The 21,585-nt window shown below is 50.1% G+C and overlaps 1 protein-coding gene across 2 annotated transcripts; it reads right to left on the reverse strand.

Annotated features, from left to right (window-relative positions):
* Nucleotides 1-646: 646 nt before the first annotated feature.
* CACNG7 (calcium voltage-gated channel auxiliary subunit gamma 7) lies at nucleotides 647-20,807 on the reverse strand. 2 transcript variants are annotated; one of them, XM_060652657.3, is made up of 6 exons: nucleotides 19,883-20,807; nucleotides 17,009-17,233; nucleotides 16,590-16,676; nucleotides 16,080-16,199; nucleotides 1,323-1,468; nucleotides 647-1,010 (listed from the first exon to the last, which is right to left on the reverse strand). In XM_060652657.3, the coding sequence occupies exons 2-6, from the start codon at nucleotides 17,202-17,204 to the stop codon at nucleotides 753-755; spliced, it is 807 nt and encodes a 268-aa protein (XP_060508640.1). In that variant the 5' UTR covers nucleotides 17,205-17,233; nucleotides 19,883-20,807; the 3' UTR covers nucleotides 647-752. The 2 variants fall into 2 exon arrangements, with proteins under 2 accessions (XP_060508640.1, XP_060508639.1); XM_060652656.3 differs by having other exon boundaries at nucleotides 16,059-16,199.
* Nucleotides 20,808-21,585: the final 778 nt, after the last annotated feature.

Raw genomic sequence — 21,585 nt, forward strand, 5'->3', positions numbered from 1 at the left:
TGAGAAAGCAAGGAGATCCGTTAGACGGCGCCCCCTAAAAGGCAGGCGACCTTCAAGAGGTCCAGAAGAGCCCAGCCGGTGAGGAAGAACGGGGCCTCCCAGGGGAGCGGAGAACTGTGGGGGGGCGGGGTGGGAGGGAACGCCAGGTTAACCGCGCCCCGGCGTCCAGCGCCCCGCTCAACCCCGCAGCCGCGGGCACAGCAGGAAGGCCGCCCACCGCATCCAAGGACCCGGAAGGTCGGGAGATGAGAGTGGGCGGGCGAAGAGAGAAGTCGGGGGCCCAGGGGAGAAGAGAATGGTTGGCATTCCAGGCGGCTGCCGAACCTACTCTCCAGCCCAGCGCCCCTGCGGCGAGGCGGCGGCGGGTTGCGGGGCTCAGGGTGGGTGGGCGCTGGGCACCGCGGGCCCTGCGCGCTGGGTGCGCGCTGGGTGCGCACAGGAGGGAAAGCGGTGGGGAGGAGACTGGAGGGCGGGGCGGGGCCCGAGGAAAGGGGCGGGCCCCAGGGAGAGGAGGCGGGGCCGTCTGCAAGTGGACGGGACCGATAGGGGGAGGAGCCCTTGGCAAGTGGGAGGGGCTAGGGCGGCGGGGCGGGGCCACCGGGAAGCGGACGCGGCTGTAGCGTGCACGCAGTCCTCCGGGACGCATCCCGAAGCCCGGAGGGAGGGTGCGGAGCTGTGGGGCTGGAGACCCCTGAGAAGGAGGAAGAGGAGGAGGAGGGAGAGGAGGAGAGGGGGGCTCCGAGGGGCAGGCCTCAGCACGGCGAGGTGGAGATGTGCAGGTGGTCCGGGTACTTGATGGCTGGAGGGTAGTTCTGAGTCATCTGGATGGAGACGTCGCTGGAGATGTCGGAGGGGCTGCGGCCGCGGCGCCACGCCTCGGGCTGCAGAAACTGGCCGGAGTAGTCCGAGCAGTCGCTGAGTCGCGGGCGGTAGAAGGCCGGGTGCGGACGGTACATCTCCTCCTCCGCGTAGCGCTTGGTGAACAAGTACACGGACATCACGCCAGCCCCCTGTGGCAACGCATGATCAGAGTCCCAGAGGCTGGCCCCCCCACCCCAAGCTCCCGATGACCCCAAGACTCCAGACCCCCCACCCCCATCTCGCTCAGACCCAGGAGTCCAGCCTCCCAGCCCCTCCTCCCCCAGGACCCCAGAAGTTGGGAGCTCCCAGACCCCTCCTCCAGGACCCAGAGGTTAGGCCCTCAGCTGCCACCTCCCTCTTAAATCCAAAGTCTACACCCCCAGCTTCCTCTTCCTCCTGGACCCAGGAATGAGGGCCCCCCAGAGCCCTCTCCATTCAAGTCTGGGGCCCGCAGACATCACCTCTTTCAGTAGGAAGGAGGAAGCGGCGAAGGCAAAAGACCACCCGTAGCGATAGTGGAAATACTGCTCAGAGCTGCTGGGCCGGTTCATGACCTCGTCATTGATGCTGGAAATGTAAAGGACCAAGCCCACCACCAAGGAGAGGCCTGGGGGAGCAGAGGGGGCCCTTGGGCCGTTAGCAGTGAATCCCTTGCTCCAGCCCCAGCCCCTCCCCCATATCACTGCCGCCCCTTCCTGCCCCCTCCCCTCTCTTCCCTGCTGGGTCCTGAACTAAATTCCTTTTTTTTTTTTTTTCCTGAAGCCCCTTGTGCTGGGCCTTGGCTGGGTGCAGGGATCGCAGAGATGAATGAACTTCCTCTCCTCACTCCTCCCCTAATCTGCTGTCCAGGAGCTCACAGAGCAATTGGGGAAGGGAGATGTGGGCATTGGTCAGTCGTGGCATACACGGTGATATGCACAGTAAGGGAAGTAGTAGCACAGAGTTCTCTAGGTCCAGAAGAGGCACCAGCCCACATAGGTGAGGGGCAGGGACAGAGGCAGGGGCAGGGGAAGCCAAGGAAAGCTTCCTGGAAGAATGGTCTTTGTCTGAGTCCTAAAGGATGAGGCCTGGGTTGAGACTGTATGAATAATAATAACAACAACAAGCAACTATGCGCCATGGGCTAAATCCCACCCACATCCTGTTTTTGTATGGCCCTTCTAGCTAAGCATGGCTTTCATAGAATTAAATTGTTGGGAAAAAAATCAAAAGAAGAATGATATTTTGTGGCATGTAAAAAGTATGCGAATTTCAGTTGGCAGTTCCTAAAAGTGTTAAAGATAGAATTACCACATGACCCAGCGATTCCTCCACTGGGGATCTCCACCCAAGAGAATAGGAAACATATGTTCACACAAAAACTTTGCATGAATGTTTGTAGCAGCATTCTTAATAGCCGAAAAGCGGAAACAACCCAAATGTCTATCAACTAAGTGGATAAACAAAATGTGGTATAGCCGTATAAAGGAATATTATTCAGCCAAAAAAAGGAACGGCATACTGATATATATGGCCACGTGGATGAACTTAGAAAATAAGCTCAAGAGAAGGAAGACAGATGCGTGCTGTAGGGTTCCATTTATATGTGATGTTGAAAATAGGCAAATCCGTAGACACAGAGAGTAGATTAGCGGCTGCCAAGGAATGGGGTGGAGGGGAGATTCCGACTGTTGTTAAAGGGTAAGAGGTTTCTTTCTGGAGTAATGAAATGTTGTGAGATCGGGTGATAGGGATAATTATACCACCTTGCAAATATACGAAAACCACTGAATCATACAACTTTATGTTTTCTGAATTAGAATACCTCAGTTCAAAAAGTATATGCATTTCAGGGGCGGCCTGGGGGGCTCAGTCGGTTAAGCGTCTGACTCTCAGTGTCAGTTCAGGTAATGATGTCGCGGTTCTTGAGTTTAAGCCCCGCGTTGGGCTCTGTGCTGACAGCGTGGAGGCCACTTGGGATTCTCTCTCTCTCTCTCTCTCTCTCTCTGCCCCTCCCCAGCTTGTGCTCTCTCTCTCTCTCAAAATAAATAAGTGAACTTAAGAAAAAAGTATATGAATTTCTAATGTCAGGGTCTATAAATAAAATTTTATTGGTGCACAGCCACGCCCCTTTGCTCCTGTGTGGCCTGCACTCACAGTGGCAAGCACAGCCTGTATAGCTGAGGATATTCATATCTGGCTTTTTACAGGAAAACTTTCCTGACCCCTGAATTGCAACGCATACACGATCTGAGTGTCACCAGCCTCATCCCTGGTCAGTTTCTCTGAGCTCCCTCTACTTAGATCACATGACTGTCTCACCCTGCCTTAAACTTGTCCAGCTTATTTCTGTCTCAGGGCCTTTGCTCTTGCTGTTCCCTCCAACTGCAAGACTCTTCCTCCAGGCTTCTCCAAGTCTCTCTTTCACTTCATTTACATCTCTCTTCCTTTGTCCCTTCTTTGAGCTCCTTGTTTAAAAAAAAAATGCTCTTGGGGCGCCTGGGTGGCGCAGTCGGTTGAGCATCCGACTTCAGCCAGGTCACGATCTCGCGGTCCGTGAGTTCGAGCCCCGCGTCAGGCTCTGGGCTGATGGCTCGGAGCCTGGAGCCTGTTTCCGATTCTGTGTCTCCCTCTCTCTCTGCCCCTCCCCCATTCATGCTCTGTCTCTCTCTGTCCCAAAAATAAATAAAAAACGTTGAAAAAAAAATTAAAAAATAAATTAAAAATAAATTAAAAAAAATGCTCTTGGGGTGCCTGGGTGGCTCATTCGGTTAAGCATCCAACTCTTGGTTTTGGCTCAGGTCATGATCTCATGGGTTCATGAGATGGAACCCTGCATCGGGCTCTGTGCTGACCGTGCAGAGCCTACTTGGGATTCTCTTTCTCCCTCTCTCTCTGCCCCTCCCCTGCTCTCTCTCTCTGTCTCTCTCTCTCTCAAAATAAATAAACATTTTTAAAAATGCTCCTTTACTCAGAATAGAAGAAATGGGAACCGTGAAGAGATACTGTTTCTCAACCATCAGGTCACCAAAAGTTAATAACCTTCACAACATGTTCTTTTGGTGAAGCTAGGGAAACGGCAGCTCTTATGTGTTGCTAGTGGGAGTGTAAAATGGCCCAGGCCCTGTGGAGGGGAATCTGGCCAAATCTAACAAAACCACACATGTATCTGTCCTTTAACTCAGCCATCTCACGCATAAGAATTTACCCTGAAGCTATCTGTCCAACCACACGAAAGCACATATGCACATGTTAATTCACCACATTACTCATAACTGCAAAACAATGGAAATGACCTAGATGAACTTACAGAGAGGATGAGTGGGATACATTGTAACACATCCCAGAGCAGACGACTGTGCCACTGTGAAATGAGAATGAGGATGGTCTCTATGAACTGGTGTGCCATTCAGTGAGAGTTCCAGACACTGTCACTCAGCTTAACAACAACAACAACAAGAAAGAGTAATGCGCAGAAGAATCTACGAGTATACAGAATGCTAGCTTTTAAGGAAAAAAAAAAGTACATAAAATGCATATGTGCATCTGTTTATTTTTGCAAAAAGAGACATGGTAAGGAAAACAAAAAACGAGGCTGATCGCCTGCAGGAGATAAGGGAGAAGAGGAAGGAAGGGATGAGAGAAAAGTGGCGTTGCTGATTTTTGCATGATCTGGACCCTTGGAACAATGGTAATGTTTTATATGTTCAAAAGATGAAACCAACAAGGATGGAGAAAAACCTAAAATTGGATACAAACAAAAATAAATGAAGCTAAGTTTGTATCAAACGAGTAGCACAACCACAGGAAGGAGTAAAAGTATTATTCCAAGTGACTTTTGAATACGGTACTTTGATTATATTTTTCACTCTAAAGACAAAAGATCTGCAGAGAAATCTTGAACCTTAGTGGATTTGGGGGGCAGTGGTCTAGAGGTAGCAGTTCTTAAGCAGTGTAGGGTTGAGCAAATGTTCAAATATACTGATATTTAGGGAGCTGGAATTTTTCATTTGGAAGAAAGGAAGACACAGATAAGAATGGGGTGAGGTAAGGAAGAACCCCTGGGGCGTCAGTATAAAACTCCTGTTTTACAAGCACATGATTCCCCACTTTGTGCCCTGAAGCATCCTAGCAGCAGTGACACCCCAGCAGCAATGAGCACAGCAAGCACCCAGAGTTTGGTCTCTAATATCATCCCTCACTAAATAATAAGCTAGGGCTTCCAGAAGAAGTAGCTAATTTGAAGCCTGGGGGAGAGGCAATAAAAGTGTAATTGTGCCATAAAGCAAAGAAATATGCAAAAAAAAAAAAAAAAAAAAAAATGGGAACATATCAGAAAAGGATGCAGGGACTAGTCTGAAGAGAGTTCCTGGGGCACCTGGGTGGTTACATGTCTGACTTTGGCTCAGGTCATGATCTCATGGTTTGTAAGTTCGAGCCCCACATTGGGCTCTTTGCTGTCAGTGCCAAGCTCACTTTGGATCCTCTGTTCCTCCTCTCTTTGCTTCTCTCCCATTAGTGCTCTCTCTCTCTCTAGAATAAATAAATATTTTTAAAAATGAAGAGGGTTCTTGGGGCATCTGGGTGGCTCAGTCAGTTGAGCATTTGACTTCGGCTCAGGACACGATCTCACAGTTTATGGGTTTGAGCCCTGTGTCAGGCTCTGTGTTGACAGCTGCTTTGGATTCTGTGTCTCCCTCTGTCTCTGCCCCTCCCCTGCTAGCACTCTGTCTCTCTCTCAAAAATAAATTAACATTAAAAAGTTAATGTTTATTTTTTTTGGGGGGGGGGAGGGTCAGAGAGAGAGGGAGACACAGAATCCAAAGCAAGCTCCAGGCTCTGAGCTGTCACCACGGAGCCCCACGCAGGGCTTGAACTCATGGACCATGATCTCATGACTGAGGGATTGTGAGATTGGCTCAGGTCATGATCTCAAGGTTCATGGATTCGTGTCCCGCATTGGACAGCTCAGAGCCTGGAGCCTGCTTTGGATTCTGTGTCTCCTTCTCTTCTCTCTTCTTCCTCTCCCACTCACTCATCTCTCTCTCTCTCTCTCTCTCTCTCTCTCTCTCTCAAAAATAAATAAATAAAAAAAATAAAAGCTTCTTTTATCATTAAGGAACTTAACATACCATCTCAAGCAAGTGACCAAAACGAACATCACCAATAGTGGAGTTGACTGACACCATTACCTCCTGATGTGAGCGTGCCACAACTCCATTTACATGGCCTTCCTGCTGGAAATGTGTAACCTGAATCCACTCCTAAGGAAACTGTGGCCATTCCACTAGACAACTGGCTGAGCTCTTCAAAAAAAGTCAACATGAAAGATATTTCTTCTTTAAAAAGGCACAGGAACTATATAAAAGATGAAAGGCAACGAAAGAGACAGGATGGGGATATACAACGTATGCTCCTAGATTGCAAACTGAATTGGGATGAGAGGGGGCAGAAATGACTACAAAAGACAGCATTGGGACCATTGGTGAAATTTGAATATGGATGGTGTTTTAGCTATAATATTGTATAAATGTTAAACTTCCTGAATTTGATTATTGTACTGTGGTTAGAAAAGGGAATGGAGGGGCGCCTGGGTGGCTCAGTCGGTTAAGCGTCCAATTCAGCTCAGGTCATGATCTCACGGTTTGTGGGTTCAAGCCCTGCATCAGGGTCTGAGCTGACAGCTCAGAGCCTAGAACCTGCTTTGGATTCTGTGTCTCCCTCTCCCTCTGCCCCTCCACTGCTCATGATCTGTCTCTCTCTCTCTCTCTCTTTCAAAAATAAATAAAAACATTAAAAATGAAAGAAAAGGGAATGGATACACTTGTTTTTAGGAGATACTTGCTGAAGTATTTAGGGGTGAGGTGTTTGCTACTTATGTTCAAGTGTATACATATATTTAGGTTTATATATATATATATATCTCAGATACAATATGGATAGAAAGAGAGAGAGAACATGGCAAAACATTAAAATTTGGTCCACCGGAAGGGTATATGTGAGTTTACTGCATTATTTTTGGCTAATTTTTCCGTAGGTTGAAATTTTTTTCCAGAACAACAAAAAGAAATTCAACAAACTAGGTATTCCAAAACAGGATTTTTCCTCCCCAAGGTACCAAAGTATCACCCGGGAAATCACTTATTCATTAGAAAGAGGAAACTCCCTTTTCAATGAACAGCCCTGATGACCATTACCTTTACCAAAGTTTCAAACTTTGTTCCCGTCACGGGGAACGACCTGACATTATTCACCACCCGAAGTGATGGGACATACGAACGCAGCACTCCTCTGTATCTGCTTGCCAAACATTTTTAACCTGGATCTAATAAAGCCTCTAGTGTAGACATGACTCCCAGTTTACAGAGAAAGCAAGCAACAAGGAACAAATCAAACGACGCCATGGAAAAACAATCAAACAGATCTAAGACGGGGACCTTCTATAGTAACTGACACCTTGGTCAGCAGGCTTCCAAAGGACAGTGATATGGGTCAAGCCAGTAACACTGCATCCAGTGATCATTCTTAACACCCCCCAAAGACAGACAACCAGGCATTGTGTCTCTGGATGCAGTGCGGTAGGATATAAACAGCACCACCTATCTTTGAAGTATTTTTTTGCCAAACACACACACACACACACACACACACACACACACCGGAAACCCATAAACCTGGATTGGATCAACAGTTTTATAGGTAAACACAGGGATGAATGAGCATATTACACAACATGAGAGGGCAACGGGAAAAATCCTGGAGGTGGGAATTCTACAAGACACATGACCAGATTTCAGCAACAAATAAGTGGCAAGGAAAAAATAGGAGAGAGACTATTATAGATTAAAAGACGCTTCAGAGATCTATCAGCTAAATGCACAGGTGGAATTTGAATCCTGATTTGCGACAAACTAACTGTAAAAAGGCAGTTATTTATGAGATATGTGGGGAAGGAGAACCCTGAGTAGATATTAAATGATATTAAGCAGCTATTCTTAATTGTTTGGGCATGATGGCTATGTTAAATAACAAAGTACTTACTTCTCCGAGATATACTGAAATATTTGTGGGTAAAAACGATTTAATGGCAGAGGCTGGCCTTAAAATAACGTAGCGAAGTGCAGAAGGGAGATACGGCCGTGGGACTAAAAAAAGATTCGCCATATGTTGGTAACTTTTTGAAGCTGAGGGAAGGATACACGGGATTTCACTTATTTATACTATTCTTTCTGTATTTTTATAATGAAGTACATTTTAGAAGTCAGTGTTGTAAAAAAAAAATAGTGGGGGAACTAGTCTAGAGTAAAAGAGACGTGAACTAAATGCTGTGTGTGAACCAAGCTTGAATCCTGGTTTGGGGAGGGGAGCTATAAAAGGCATTCTTGAAACAATGGGACAGTCTGCGAATGGAATAAATTATATTATGGCATTACTGGAAGATTTCTTGGTATGATAATGGTGGTGTAGTAGAATGCCCTTCCTCTTAAGAGATGCATCCTACAGTGTTTAGAGATGAACTATTGTGATGTCCATAACTTAATTTTAAATGGTAATGTCGGGGCGCCTGGGTGGCTCAGTCGGTTAAGCGTCCGACTTCAGCTCAGGTCACAATCTCGAGGTCCGTGAGTTCGAGCCCCACGTCGGGCTCTGGGCTGATGGCTCGGAGCCTGGAGGCTGCTTCCGATTCTGTGTCTCCCTCTCTCTGCCCCTCCCCCATTCATGCTCTGTCTCTTTCTGTCTCAAAAATAAATAAACGTTAAAAAAAAATAAATAAATGGTAACGTCCCAGAAAAGCATGGGGAGAGGGGAGAAAAAGAGGAGGGTGGAAAAAAAGAGAAAGAATATGGCAAAACATCAGAAAAGTGCAGGATTCAGGTGGAGGAAAGTATACAATGCTCATTGCACTCTTCTATTGATTTCAAAGTTTTCATTAAAAAATTGGACGGATTGGGGCAACTGGGTGGCTCAGTAAGTTAAGCATTGGACTCTTAATTTTGGCTTAGGTCATGATCTGACGGTTGTGGGATTGAGCCCCACATCAGGCTCTGGGCTGACAGTGGGGAGCCTGCTTGGGATTCTCCCTCTCCTTCTCTCTCTGCCCCTGCCCTCTCAAAATAAATGCATAAACTAAAAAAAATTGGAGTGAGGCGCCTAGGTGGCTCAGTTGGTTAAGCGTCCAACTTCAGCTCAGGTCATGATCTCATGGCTGGTGGGTTCAAGCCCCTCATTGGGCTCCATTCTGATAGCTCAGAGCCTGGAGCCTGCTTCAGATTCTATGTCTCCCTCTCTGTCTGCACCTCCCCCGCTCATGCACGCTCTCTCTCTCTCTCTTTCTCTCAAAAAATAACATCTAAAAAAGATTGGAGTGATTGAGATAATGCCCCCCATTACTCTCCTTCCCCTGTCCTATTTTTTTGTCACTCTGATTACTACCTAACATGTAATTTGTATCTGTAATTGTTTCCACCATACATCTCCCCCACTGGGATGCTTGGAACTAGACTACCTTGTTCCTGTTTGCATCGCTATCATGTAGCACAATAATAAATACCAGTTGAATGGATGAGTATACTTGCCAAGCAACTCGAGCTTCTAGCAAAGCTCATTAGTTGCTTTCTTTTTTTGAATGCATGCTAAATCCCCCCATTTCTCCATTTCCTCTAGGAATTAACTTTTCCTTGCTCTGAACATCCATAGCACTTTCAATTTCTAGAATTCCATAATTTTGGTATTCAAGAAGAGTGGGCCCACAAAGTGTGGTGGAAAAGCATCCGAGATAGATCCAGAAAGATGACCAGGCTTAAAGAAAAGAAATAGCAAAGGAATCCTACAATCCACACTCACTCAAGTACCCATGTCCCTAGTACCCTAGTCAGGTACCAGGGGAGTCATCCTGATTTTACTCTCTCTCTCTCTCTTTCTCATCCACCAAAGACTCTCAGTCATCAAGTCATGTCCATTTTACTTCCTGAATCTCTCATAAATCAAAACCCCTTCTTGTGGGGTAACTGGGTGTCTCAGTTGGTTGAGCATCCAATTCTTTTTTTTTTTTTTTTACATTTATTTATTTTTAAAAGAGAGAGAGAGAGAGAGCAGTGGAGGGGCAGAGAGAGAGGGAGACACAGAATCCAAAGCTGGCTCCAGGCTCTGAGCTGTCAGCACAGAGCCCAATGTGGGGTCCGGACTCACAAACGTGAGATCATGGCCTGAGCTGAAGTCGGATGCTTGACCGACTGAGCCACCCAGGTGCCCCATATTCTTTTTTTTTTTTTAACGTTTATTTATTTTTGAGACAGAGGGAGACAGAGCATGAATGGAGGAGGGTCAGAGAGAGGGAGAAACAGAATCCAAAACAGGCTCCAGGCTCCGAGCTGTCAGCATAGAGCCTGACGCGGGGCTTGAACTCACGGACAGCGAGATCATGACCTGAGTCGAAGTCAGCTGCTTAACCGACTGAACCACCCAGGGGCCCCCAGGGGCCCCATATTCTTGATTTCAGCTCAGGTCATGGCCCCGGGGTCATGGGATAGAGCCCTGTGTTGGGCTGTGCGCTTAGTGTGGAACCTGCTTGAGATTCTCTCTCTCTCCCTCTGCCCCTTTCCCCTGCTCTCTCTCTCTCTCTCTCTCTCTCAAAACAACAAACAAACAAAAAAAAAACTTCTTGTAACCACAAATCCTCTGGCCCAGTTAAGGTTTATTGTCAATGCTTATACCATTGCCCTTAAATCCCTATCTCCCTGCTTTAGGTACTGGTTCTTTCTAAAACCCATACAAACTCTAGCCTTCTCTTGTCAAAATTCTTCCTTGGCTCCCTGTTGTGCACAGTTTTTCATTCCTCAGCCTGACATCCCAGATTCTGTGATCTGACTCCTGCTAACCACCTTGATTCCGTTTTAGATGACAGTTCTAAACAACAGACATTCTGCATAAGGCAAGTCAGGAACAAAGGTTGATAAGGAAACAAATAAACAAATATTTCCAAAGAGAGAGAATTTTTTGTGGCTTTTTTTTTGCTTTTTTTTTTGTTTTTAGTAATTAAAAATCATGTAAAAACAATAGCAAAAGTTATTCTCATCATTCTTTCTACTTCCTGGATATTTTGTAGTGGCTCTGGTTCTCCAAAAATAATCTTTCCCCTTTTTTTCTCCTTTCTCCTCTTTCTCCCTCCTTCCCTCCCCAGTTCCTTTCTCTGTGATCCAACTCCCACTACATCCCCCCCCCCCACCTCGCCCCACATCTGGTTCAGAATATCACCCTAGGCAAGAATCACCTACATTCCAAGCTGAATAGAAACAACCCGGCCTTAGAACAATACGGTTTCAGGACCATGGAGAGCTGCACATGAGTCTACCTCTGCCTTAGATGCTTTCTAGGGCATTAACACCTGCTGTAAATTCCACCACCGTACAAGGCACTATTCTTTCTTCATTTGAAAAATTCCCCCTCGCCCTTTCAGCTTCATCTACTCAGATGTCACCTCCTCTTGGAAGCCCTCCCAGGTCACTCCACCACCACCCTCCACCACCCTACTGTACCAAGTTAATACATCTTCCCCTTTCCCAGAATGCCTTAAGCTGTCCTTATCATTCATCCTTCATACAAATATTTCAATGTGTAGTTTGTACCAGAAACTCATCTAGGCTTTGCAGACACAAATGAGAGAATGTTTGTAAGTGTCCATGTATTTTGGAGGGTACATTCTGGTAGGAGGCAGGAAGCAAATAAGATGACAATAGCAATAAGTGTGATGAAACAAATATAAAGTTTGCAATGTGGTACATAGTATAGTGGGGGTGAGGCAATATTACATACTGTTGTCAGGGAGACAAACTCTGAAGGGAGAAAGTTCAAGCCCTTTGAGTACCAGGAGGAAGAGACTTCCAAGCATGAAGGGATAATGAGTGCAAAGTCCTCACATGGGACTGAGATGAGCATTTTCAAGGAATAGAAGGAGGCCAGTGTGGCTGAGGTTGTAAGCAATGAAGAGAGTGTTAGTGGGTTAGGAAATGAGGTCAGAGATCTGAGCAGTAGCCAAATCATGGAAAACCTTGTAGGCTAGCATGGGGAGTTTGGATGTATTCTAAGTGCGATGGGAATCCACTGAGCATTGAAGGGATTTAAGCAAGTGTGTAGTTTTGATTTGCTGGGTAATTGGGGCTGTTTTGTAACTGACTGCATGTGAGCTCTCACTTAGGATTCAGCCACATCTTCAGTGCTCTGTTCAGGACCTGGCATGTAGGATGTCTGGGTAAATGTTTGATGAGCAAATGAATGAGTAGATGCATGTTGCGGGTCAGGGGTTAATATGGGCTTTGCATGGGAAGCATGCTTCTTATGACCTGGAAAAAGAAAATCAATGACATTCCATCCTCCTCCCTGCTTCTCTCACCAACCATATCGAGTCAGTCATCTGGTTCCATTGATTCTTCTGTCGATCTACTTCTCTGTCAAAGTCATCCTGTTGCCTTTAGCTTTCCATCCCTAGCCCAGCTCAGGCCCCAGCTGCTCTTGCCCAAACCACTGCATAAGCTTCCTCCTTGGTTTGCCAATTTCTTTTCTTTCCCCCCTACTAGTCCATTCCCAACATGCTCCCTGAAAGATGCTTAGCACCCAGGTGTGACCCAATCCCTCCCCTGCCCCAAATCTCCCACCACTTTATCCAGAATTGAATGCCAAACCCACCATTTACCAGCCCTTGGGCAACTAACTCCTGTCTCTCTCTCCAAGTCTTGGTTTCCTCACTGGGAACATGAGGCAGATAGACTAGATTATTCTGTTCTAGGATCTAAGAAGCTGGTACTGTTTCCATCCTTTCCTCTACTTTTAAATCTCTTTAATTTTTATGATTTTTTAAAAAGCTTTTTATTTTTTATTTTCTTATTTTTTTGAGTAATCTCTACACCCAACATGGGGCTCAAACTCACCCCAAGATCAAGGGTCCCATGCTCTACTGACTGAGCCAACCAGGTGCCCCATTTTTTGTGTGTGATTTTTCATTTTGGTGGGGCAATACAGTGCCATAGTGAAAGCTTGGGTGGGGGATCCTGCTTCCACTATGGAGCAAGGTCACGGGTGAGTGCTTCTGTTTCCTCACTTGGAGAATGAGAATCACAGTGGCATCTGCCTTACGAGGTAAAGAAAACGAAAAAACCTGCATAAAGCACTTAAGACTTCCCCAAACCATGGCACTCCATGAAGTGCTTATTATTTTGGCTGTTGCTGTGATTAGTACCATGTATGTATATATGTATGGTTGCCCTTCACATCTATGATCTGGACCAGGGGTCAGCAAACTACCGTTTGCTCCAACACTTGTTTTTGTATGGTTTGTGAGCTAAGCATGGTTTCTCCATTGTTAAATGGTGAGAAAAACAAAACAAAACAAGAAGAATATTTCATGGCTCGTGAAAATTACATGGAACTCAAATGTCAAGATCTATAAATAGTATCGCTGGGACACAGCCATGCCCACCGCTACACCTCTGGTTGTTTTGACACCACAACCCTATGACTCACAAAGCCTGAAATAGGTACCATTTGGCCCTACATGGGTTTGGTATTCCCTAAGATTTGTCTTCTCCAGACACCTGGGTGGCTCAGTCGGTTAAGCGTCTGACTCTTGGTTTTAGCTCAGGTCATGATCTCATGGTTTCATGAGTTCGAGCCCCATGGGCTGACAGTGTGGAGCCTGCTTGGGATTCTTTCTCTCTGCCCTTCCCCCACTTGCGTTCTCTCTCTCTCTCTCTCTCTCTCTCTCTCTCTCTGTCTCTCTCTCTCTCTCTCAAAATAAATCAACTTAAAAACATTTTTTTAGGGGCGCCTGGGTGGCTCAGTCGGTTAAGCGTCCGACTTCAGCTCAGGTCACGATCTCGCGGTCCGTGAGTTCGAGCCCTGCGGCGGGCTCTGGGCTGATGGCCCAGAGCCTGGAGCCTGCTTCCGATTCTGTGTCTCCCTCTCTCTCTGCCCCTCCCCCGTTCATGCTCTGTCTCTCTCTGTCTCAAAAATAAATAAACGTTAAAAAAAAAATAAAAAAAAAAAACACATTTTTTTAAAGGGGTGCCTGGGTGGCTCAGTCAGTTAAGTGTCTGACTTCAGCTCAGGTCATGATCTCACAGCTTGTGGGTTCCAGCCCCATGTCAGGCTCTGTGCTGACAGCTCAGAACCTGGAGCCTGCTTTGGATTCTTTGTCTCCCACTCTCTCTGCCTCTCCCCTGCTCACACTCTGTCTCTTTCTCCTTCAAAAATAAAAATAAAAACATTAAAAAAAAAAGATATTTCCTCTCAGCAATTCCATACTGTAGCCCATGAAGTTAAGGGGAAGAATTTGAATGCAGGGTTTTCTAGGTTCACAGCAGTATGAACTGTCAGTAACTACACCCCAAAACCTTGAAAGCACATGACCATAGGCCGTATTTTGTGAAATGAACTCAAGAAAGGGCTTTAGGAAGCAGGCTTCAATCTCCCCAAATTGCTCTGTTGGTACATCAGAGGCCTGACCTCCAGCCATGACAGCACCATCGATCCTCAGCCTGATCTTGGGAAGTCAGGTCCTGGGGCACCACAGGAGCATGAGCCTGGGTTTTGGGAGGAGAACACCCTCTATGCTAACCGACTACTCTGTCACTGGGCTACACTACCCCTTCTGTGAACAGCAAACAATGGGATTTTCCTTCTAGTGTTTTGGGTAGATTGAATAAAAGCGACTACCCTCGCCCCACTTCCTCTCTCTCCTAGGACACTATTTTTCCATACAAAAAACGATGAGCCCTTTCAGCTCTGACGCTCTGGGATGGTGATATTCTATGTGCCTTATTTTAGCTCAGTGTCTGGCTCCACATGCTGCGATTCAAGTTTACAGGCAGGTTGCACCCTGGTTTCTTTGGAAAACGTCTCTTCAGGTTAGGTTGGAGGCAGGGGGGAGGTTTGGCCTGGAGAAAGCTGGCTGAGGAGCAGGGAGGAGATTGGGGGTACCCAAACATCCATCTTCAACTATCTGTGGAGCCAACACTACAGAGGGATCCAAGTGCAGGACCCAGGGGACAGAATGGAAATGAGACGTATGCGGGCTTTGTTCATAAAATATCAACTGAATTAGAAGGACCCGAATGGAGTGTAACTAAATTATGTTGAATGAATCTGAGCCAAGTTGAAGAACTGAGTCAAAATACACTGGGGTTAGTTGGACCAGATTGATGAGTTAAATGTGTTAGGGCTGAGTTGACCTGGGCTGAACTGAGCTGAGATGGACTGAAATGGACCATGCAGTGCTGACACTGGAGGAGGGTAACACCTAAGACAGAACTCTGCAGGGGAGCTCAGGACACTCGGTCCCCCAGCACCAGTTTATGCATCTTGGGCAACTCCCTGCACAACTGTGGGCCTCAGTGCCCCCATTTTATCAAGTGAGTGCTAATAATAACACTCCCTGGCAAAGATGTGATGGAAAAGGTGTGAGATCACTTGTGCAAAAGATCCTCATGTCTCAAAAGAAGAAACAAACAAATATTGAAATGTAGCTAATGATGTGCATGGTGAAATACTTTGGGTGAGATTTATGGACACTTTTCTTTGAACTGCATAAAGAAATAAAGGTGGATTCATGGATGGATAGAAATATAGATAGATGGACAGATACGGGGCAAAGCAAGTCTAGTAATAGGGTAACAGTTGACTCTAAGTGGTGGGTCCGTCCACGGGTGTTCATTCCAAAATCCTTTCCACTTTTCTATTTGAAAAATTTTCGAATACAATGTTGCACAGAAAATAAAGACCCTTATGATATGTTAACTGCTAAAATACCAGGAGTGGTTAAAAAACACAGCCTCTGGAGGCGAAAGGTGTGAGGCTGAGTCCCAGCTCTGTGTCACTGGTTGTATGGGCCTGAGCAAATTACTTCATCTCTCTGATCATTTGTTTCTGCATCTGTAAAATGGGGCTGTTGATAGCATTTACCTCACAGGGTTGTGGAGAGCATCAGAACAGAGCCCCATACCTAATTAGCACCCCATAAACATTCGCTATGATTTGGTCCTCCCAACAAGCTGTGAAATGGGTGCTGTGATTTCCATTTCACAGAGAAGGAAAGTGGGGGCTCAGAGAGGTTCTGCAACCCCTCCAGATCACACAGCAAGGAAGCGGCTTTCTTAGTGGAAGAGAGACCACAGGTTCCTGGAACCAGCAACAGTCCCCCAGCCCCTAAGTCCTTTCCTTGGGCTCACCCGAGAGGATGAAGAAGATACCAGAAACGAAGGCCAGAATGGTCCTCTGTGGGCGGATGTGGCCGATGTTACTGATGACGAAGGCCGTGAACACTAGGAAGAGACTGACCATGGGGAAGGGGGTGGCTGTGCGCACCGTCTCTGAGAGAGGGGTAAAGGGAGAGACAGGGGGTGAGGGGAGACTCTGGGGGGGGGGGGGTGACACCTTCCCGTTCCCCCTAACTCTCCACTCCCACCATCCCCACCCCCTTTGTGGCTCCTCCCCTTTCCCATACCTCCACTGCTGGCCCCATTCCTTAGCCCAGGCCCCACCCCTTTTGGTTTGGCCCCACCCCATTCCTGTTGACTCCACCCACTGCTCAGGCCCCGCCCCATCAACCTGGACGGTTCTCTTCATCCAGCCTCTGCCTTCTTTCAAGCTTCCACTCCTTCCCTTCCACCCCACCCCTTCCCTGGTGCTGCCCTTTCTCCCAGGACTCTCCCTGTGATCCTGCCCCCCTTTGCCTGCCCCCCGCCCCCGCTTCCCCTCACTCAGAATATTCTCCGTGTTTTCCGTCACCAAGTTGATCTCCGGTTCAAGGAAATACTCCGAGGCCACACAGCGACCCTTCTCCCGGCCTGGGGGGGGGGGGGGGGGGGGAAGACAAGAAGGTAAAGCTGGATGAGAGGCTCCTGAGTTCCGGAGAGGCAGGGTTTTTATTCTGCCCATTCAACACTGGAACTGTCCAGGAGACAAGGACTGATGGACTCTCCAGGGATTAGGGACCCTGGAATTGTGTGAGCATGGGGCTCTCAGATCCAGGACATAAAGGGCTAGAGGTCGGGTCTCCAGGAGAAAAACAGGACCAGTTTCTGGACTTCTGGAACCCAAAGGATAGAAGTACAGGTAAGGGCTCTCGGGTCCCAGGCAAGGCAGGGGCAGTTGAATGGAAGGCAGGTGAGGTCCGTACCTGCAAAGAAGCAGACCCGCCAGAGGCCTGCGTGCAGGGCCATCTTGACCTCCGTGGTCTGGTTTTGTGGCAGCACCGTTCCCTCTTCCATGTACAGCCAGTAATCAGTGCTGACCGCGATGCCCACGAGCAGCAGGCCACACGCACCGAACACGCTGCTCAGCAGGGTCAGGGCGCGGCTGCTGCAATGACTCATCGTCAGCGGCGGGGGGCGCCCTGCGGGGCCTGAGTGAGAGACAGAAAGCTGGTGTCCTGGAGAGCCCTGGTGGGGCTAACTAGATTCCCCAACCCCAAGCAAACACCTGGACACTGGACCCAGGCTCTGACCTCTGTGCCCTAATCCATGACCCCGTTTCTGGATGGGAACCAGTGACATCAACTGTTGACCTTCAACCCCAGGCCTGGCCTTCCCACACGTGACACTTGTGTTCTGGATCCTGATGAGAGGCCCCACACCAGATCGCCAGCCCCAGAATAAGATTTTCAACTGTAACCCTTCAGCCCAGATCCAGAGATTGGACCTTAGCTCCAACCATGTGTCTGGACCCGGGTCCCAAATATCATGACTCTGACTAGAAGCTCAACTCCCATATTCTCAATGCCAGAACCAGGCCCTCCAACCCTAACCTTAGGCCCTTTCCTGAGCCCCCCACCAGAATCCTTAACCTTGAGCCTGGTCCCATGACTCAAACTTACACTGACCAGGCATTCCAACATAAGAACCAGGCATATCTCCCCAATCCTGACTCGTGGTACCTTAACCCTTTTCTCTTGGAGTCTGTTTCTGAATAGTTACCAGAAACCCCCCAAGTGGGTCACTAACAAGAAGAACCCTAAGTAAGGGTCCCACTAACCAAGGACCCACTAACCAAGACCTTGAGCAGAGGCTCCTGCCCAAGTTAAAACACTTGGACTCTTCTCTTGACATTTAATACCCAATTCTGACACCAGGACCTTGACCCCATGACCTTCTGACTCTGTTCCTGTGCCTTGACCTCAATTTGATAACTCAATCTGATACCTCAATCTGAGATCGTGGCCCATGACTCAGAGGTAAGATTCCAGAACCCTAATCCCCCCCATCCCAGATCCAGGCAGGTTCACCTGGGATGCTGGGGCTCCATCTCAAGCTGCTGGATCCCAGAACACTGGGACTCAGAGACCTGGAGCCTGGATTTTGGCTAGAGATTCCAGAATGTCAAAACCATGAGCTGGGACCCGCCCACCCCCTCAATTCAGCACCCTAGCCAGAGTACCCTAGACCATCTTTCAAACTAGGGATCAGTGCTCTGAACCCTAAACCCCCAAATCAGGAAGTCCATGATTCCCCCTTCATGTGCCATCACAAGGTCCCCAAATTCCCTACCAGAGATTCCAGATTCTAACTTCCAATGTTAGGACTTCCAATTACACATCCAACCTGAAATTCTGATCCCTCTAACGCTGGAGCCTCAAAACACGAGAGATCTCCAGTTCATAGCTGTGGCCTTCCAAATTCCAGTTGGGGAGCTGGAGTTTCGAGCTAGGGAGCTCATAATCCCATACTTTCCACTCTTGTCCCCCCATCCCCCAGCCAAGAACTTTCCCCTGCACCACACAATCCCATGATTTGGGGGGACTCAACTTGGGATTCCCATCCTATTTCATCCAGGGATCTCTGCGTCCCTGAATACCCGGGATCCCCACCATCTTTTTAAACGAGGAAGGTGAAGGGGCGCCTGGGTGGCTCAGTCAAGCGTCCTACTTCAACTCAGGTCACGATCTTGCGGTCCATGAGTTCGAGCCCCGCGTCGGGCTCTGGGCTGATGGCTCAGAGCCTGGAGCCTGCTTCGGATTTTGTGTCTCCCTCTCTCTCTGCCCCCCCCCCCCCCTTCAATGCAGCCAAGACTTGAGACCCCGCTTTCTTTAATCAGAATTCTTGGAGCCTTGAAACTCTGCCCCATGCCAATAAGGATCTTGGAATCAGACAACTTTCATCACCGCCCACCCCCCATCTCAGCACCCAGAGCCCTCACCCACCCCCAGCCTCCTGGAGGAGTCAGGGATGCAAGTCTGGCAGAGCTCTGTCCAGCTTTTCCTCCCATCCCCCATCCCGACGCTCCGGGGCTTAACCGCTAGCTACTTGCTCCCCTTCCAGTCCACTCAGCTCAGAAACAAGCATCAAAACCCGTCACCCTGACTGCCTGAGTCCCAGGTAGCTGACCTCAGCTCCCCCCACCCGCCATGACTCCTTGGACTCTCAGCTGGGACCTTGCCCACTGACACCCTTCTCACTTCCCCTCAGAAACCCCCTCCTGCTGTGCTCTGATTCCTCCTGACTCCAAGTGGCCTGCCCAGATCTCATTCTCCTCTAGCCCTTTTTCCTTTGGGACCCTCCCCCAGGCCTGGAGCCACCTTCTTATCCTTCTGTATCGCAGCCTCTTCTGGATTCAGGATCCCTCGGATCCCAGGGGTCCCATTCTCCAAGCCCCAAGTCCAAACTCCGTCTCCCTCCAATCTCTTGAGGAACGTATTCCCCGTTCGTGGGGACCCCTTCTCAGACTCACATCCTGCTCTCACCGGGCCCGGGCCCTCCCCCCTCATCCAGGACGGCCTCCCTCAAGGACCTGGCCTGCACCCTCCTCAGGGCCCACGGTCTCTAAGACTCGGACATTAAGAGTACAGTTGCCCCACTCCAGGACCCTCGGACCCTGTCCTCCCGGATTCCCTAGGCCCGATGTCCCCCCACCCCTCATTGCCTCCCGAACTCGGGCGTCCGGACCGCCAGAATCCCACACCCCAGGTCCCTTCAGGGCCCTTTTAGTCCCAACCCCTAGCTCCCAGCCACCTCAAGGGGACCCCCCACTCCTTCCAGGACCCTCCCCTCGCGCTCACCTCGCTCAGGGCTGGGCGGACGCTCCGGGCCGCGGGTCCCGCAGCCGCATGACCGGCCCCGCGGCTTCCCCCGGCCGCCGCCGCCGCCACCGGGGTCGCCGGTGCCCGCGCCCCCCGCCCCCGCCCCGGAGCCCGGCGTCCCGGCCCCCTCCCGGCCTCCCACCCCCCACCCCCCGCGCCCGCGGCCTCACTCGGCGGACGGCGCCGGGAGCTGGGACCGGCGGCCGCTCATTGGCTACTGCGGAGGAGGGGAGGGGCGGGAAGGGAGGGGGAGGCTGCAGGGAGGGAGGGAGCTGGGCCTTGAGAATGGGGGAGGCAGGGAGGGAGAGAGAATAGAAACAGAGGCAGAGAGCCCGAGAGGGGCAGGGGCGCACAGAGAGGCAGAGAGACGGGGCCGAGGGTCCGGGACACACGGAGACCTCGAGGCTGAGAGATGCTGAGACTCGCAGGTCTGGGGACCAGGGGAGACACAGAGACGGCCTAGAAGAGACAGAGAGAGAGAGAGGAAAGGAGAGACAGGATCAGCTCTAAGACCCCCTCTGCCCTCAGGCTCAGAGATTCCGGGGCTCTGGAAGTGGAGAGGCCAGAGAGACAGAGACAGAAAGAGACAGGAAGATGCTCAGAGGCCCTGGGCTGAGTGATGGTGAGACCCAGAGACCTTGAGCTAGGGAAAGAGGCAGAGAGAGAGAGACAGAGAGACAGGGGGGAGAGAGAGAGAGACCCTGAGAAGGAGAGAGCGCGGGGGCAATCCTGGGGCTCCCCTGAGGAGGACTGGGGCTCTGGCCAGGCCTGGGGCGGAGCCTGGGGTCTGGGCGGCTGCAGGAGGCGGGAGGGGGCGTCCCGGGCCGGGGTCCCCAGAGCAGCAGGCGGGCGCAGAGCGGAGCCGGGTCCTGCAGCCGCCGCGGAGCCGGGAGCCGGGCCAGCCCACCCCCCCCCCCCCCCGCCGTGATGTCAGCGGGGCCACTCTTAAAGGGGCAGGCCGCCCGCCGAGGGTCGGAGCGGGGCTGGGGGCCGCGGGCAGAGCATGGGGGTACCCCCACGGTGCTGGGGGAGCCAAGGGGGTCCCCAGCATCCAACTGAACCGAGTTCCCGGAACCCAAGAGTCTGCAGAGACGAGGAGACGCCTGGGCTCCCCGAGGGAGCCTGCGAAGCTCTGGGGCTCAGTCCCCTCCAAACACACAGACACAGGCACACCATTCAACCGGCCTGCCCCGGGTCTGGGACTACATTTTCCATCAGCCCCGGCGGAGAGGGGCCGCACTTGGGGGAAGGGGCCGCCGCGGTGTCTGCTGGGAACTGTAGTCGGCTGGGACTTCTTTCCACCGCCCCCCACCCCCACCCCCCTTCGCCGCAAGTGGGTCAAGGCAAAGAGACCCGGAGGGCGCGTCCGCCGGTCTTCGGCCTCCGTGGCTGAGTCTTAACCTCACAGGTTCTGGGTGTCTGCCTGCTCTGTCGTGGGGTCTCCCAGCGATCAAGTCTCCAGACCCCTCAATGGGAGGCTGGCCTGTCATCTCCCCGCTCAGGACTGCTTCCCCCCACCCCCACCCCCGTCCCCCGCCCCGCGCCAGACTCTGGGTTTCAGTGTGTCTGTGAGCGTATGTGTTGCTCTGGGTGAGTATGTGAATGTTTGTGTCTGTGCTGGGGCGGGGGGCGGGCTCCACCGGGCATCCCCAGTGGTCCGCGTGTCCATTCCTACCTCCTTG

The sequence above is a fragment of the Panthera onca genome, chromosome E2, assembly GCF_046562875.1.
Source record: "Panthera onca isolate mPanOnc1 chromosome E2, mPanOnc1 haplotype 2, whole genome shotgun sequence".
In the NCBI taxonomy this organism is placed as follows: Eukaryota; Metazoa; Chordata; class Mammalia; order Carnivora; family Felidae; genus Panthera; species Panthera onca.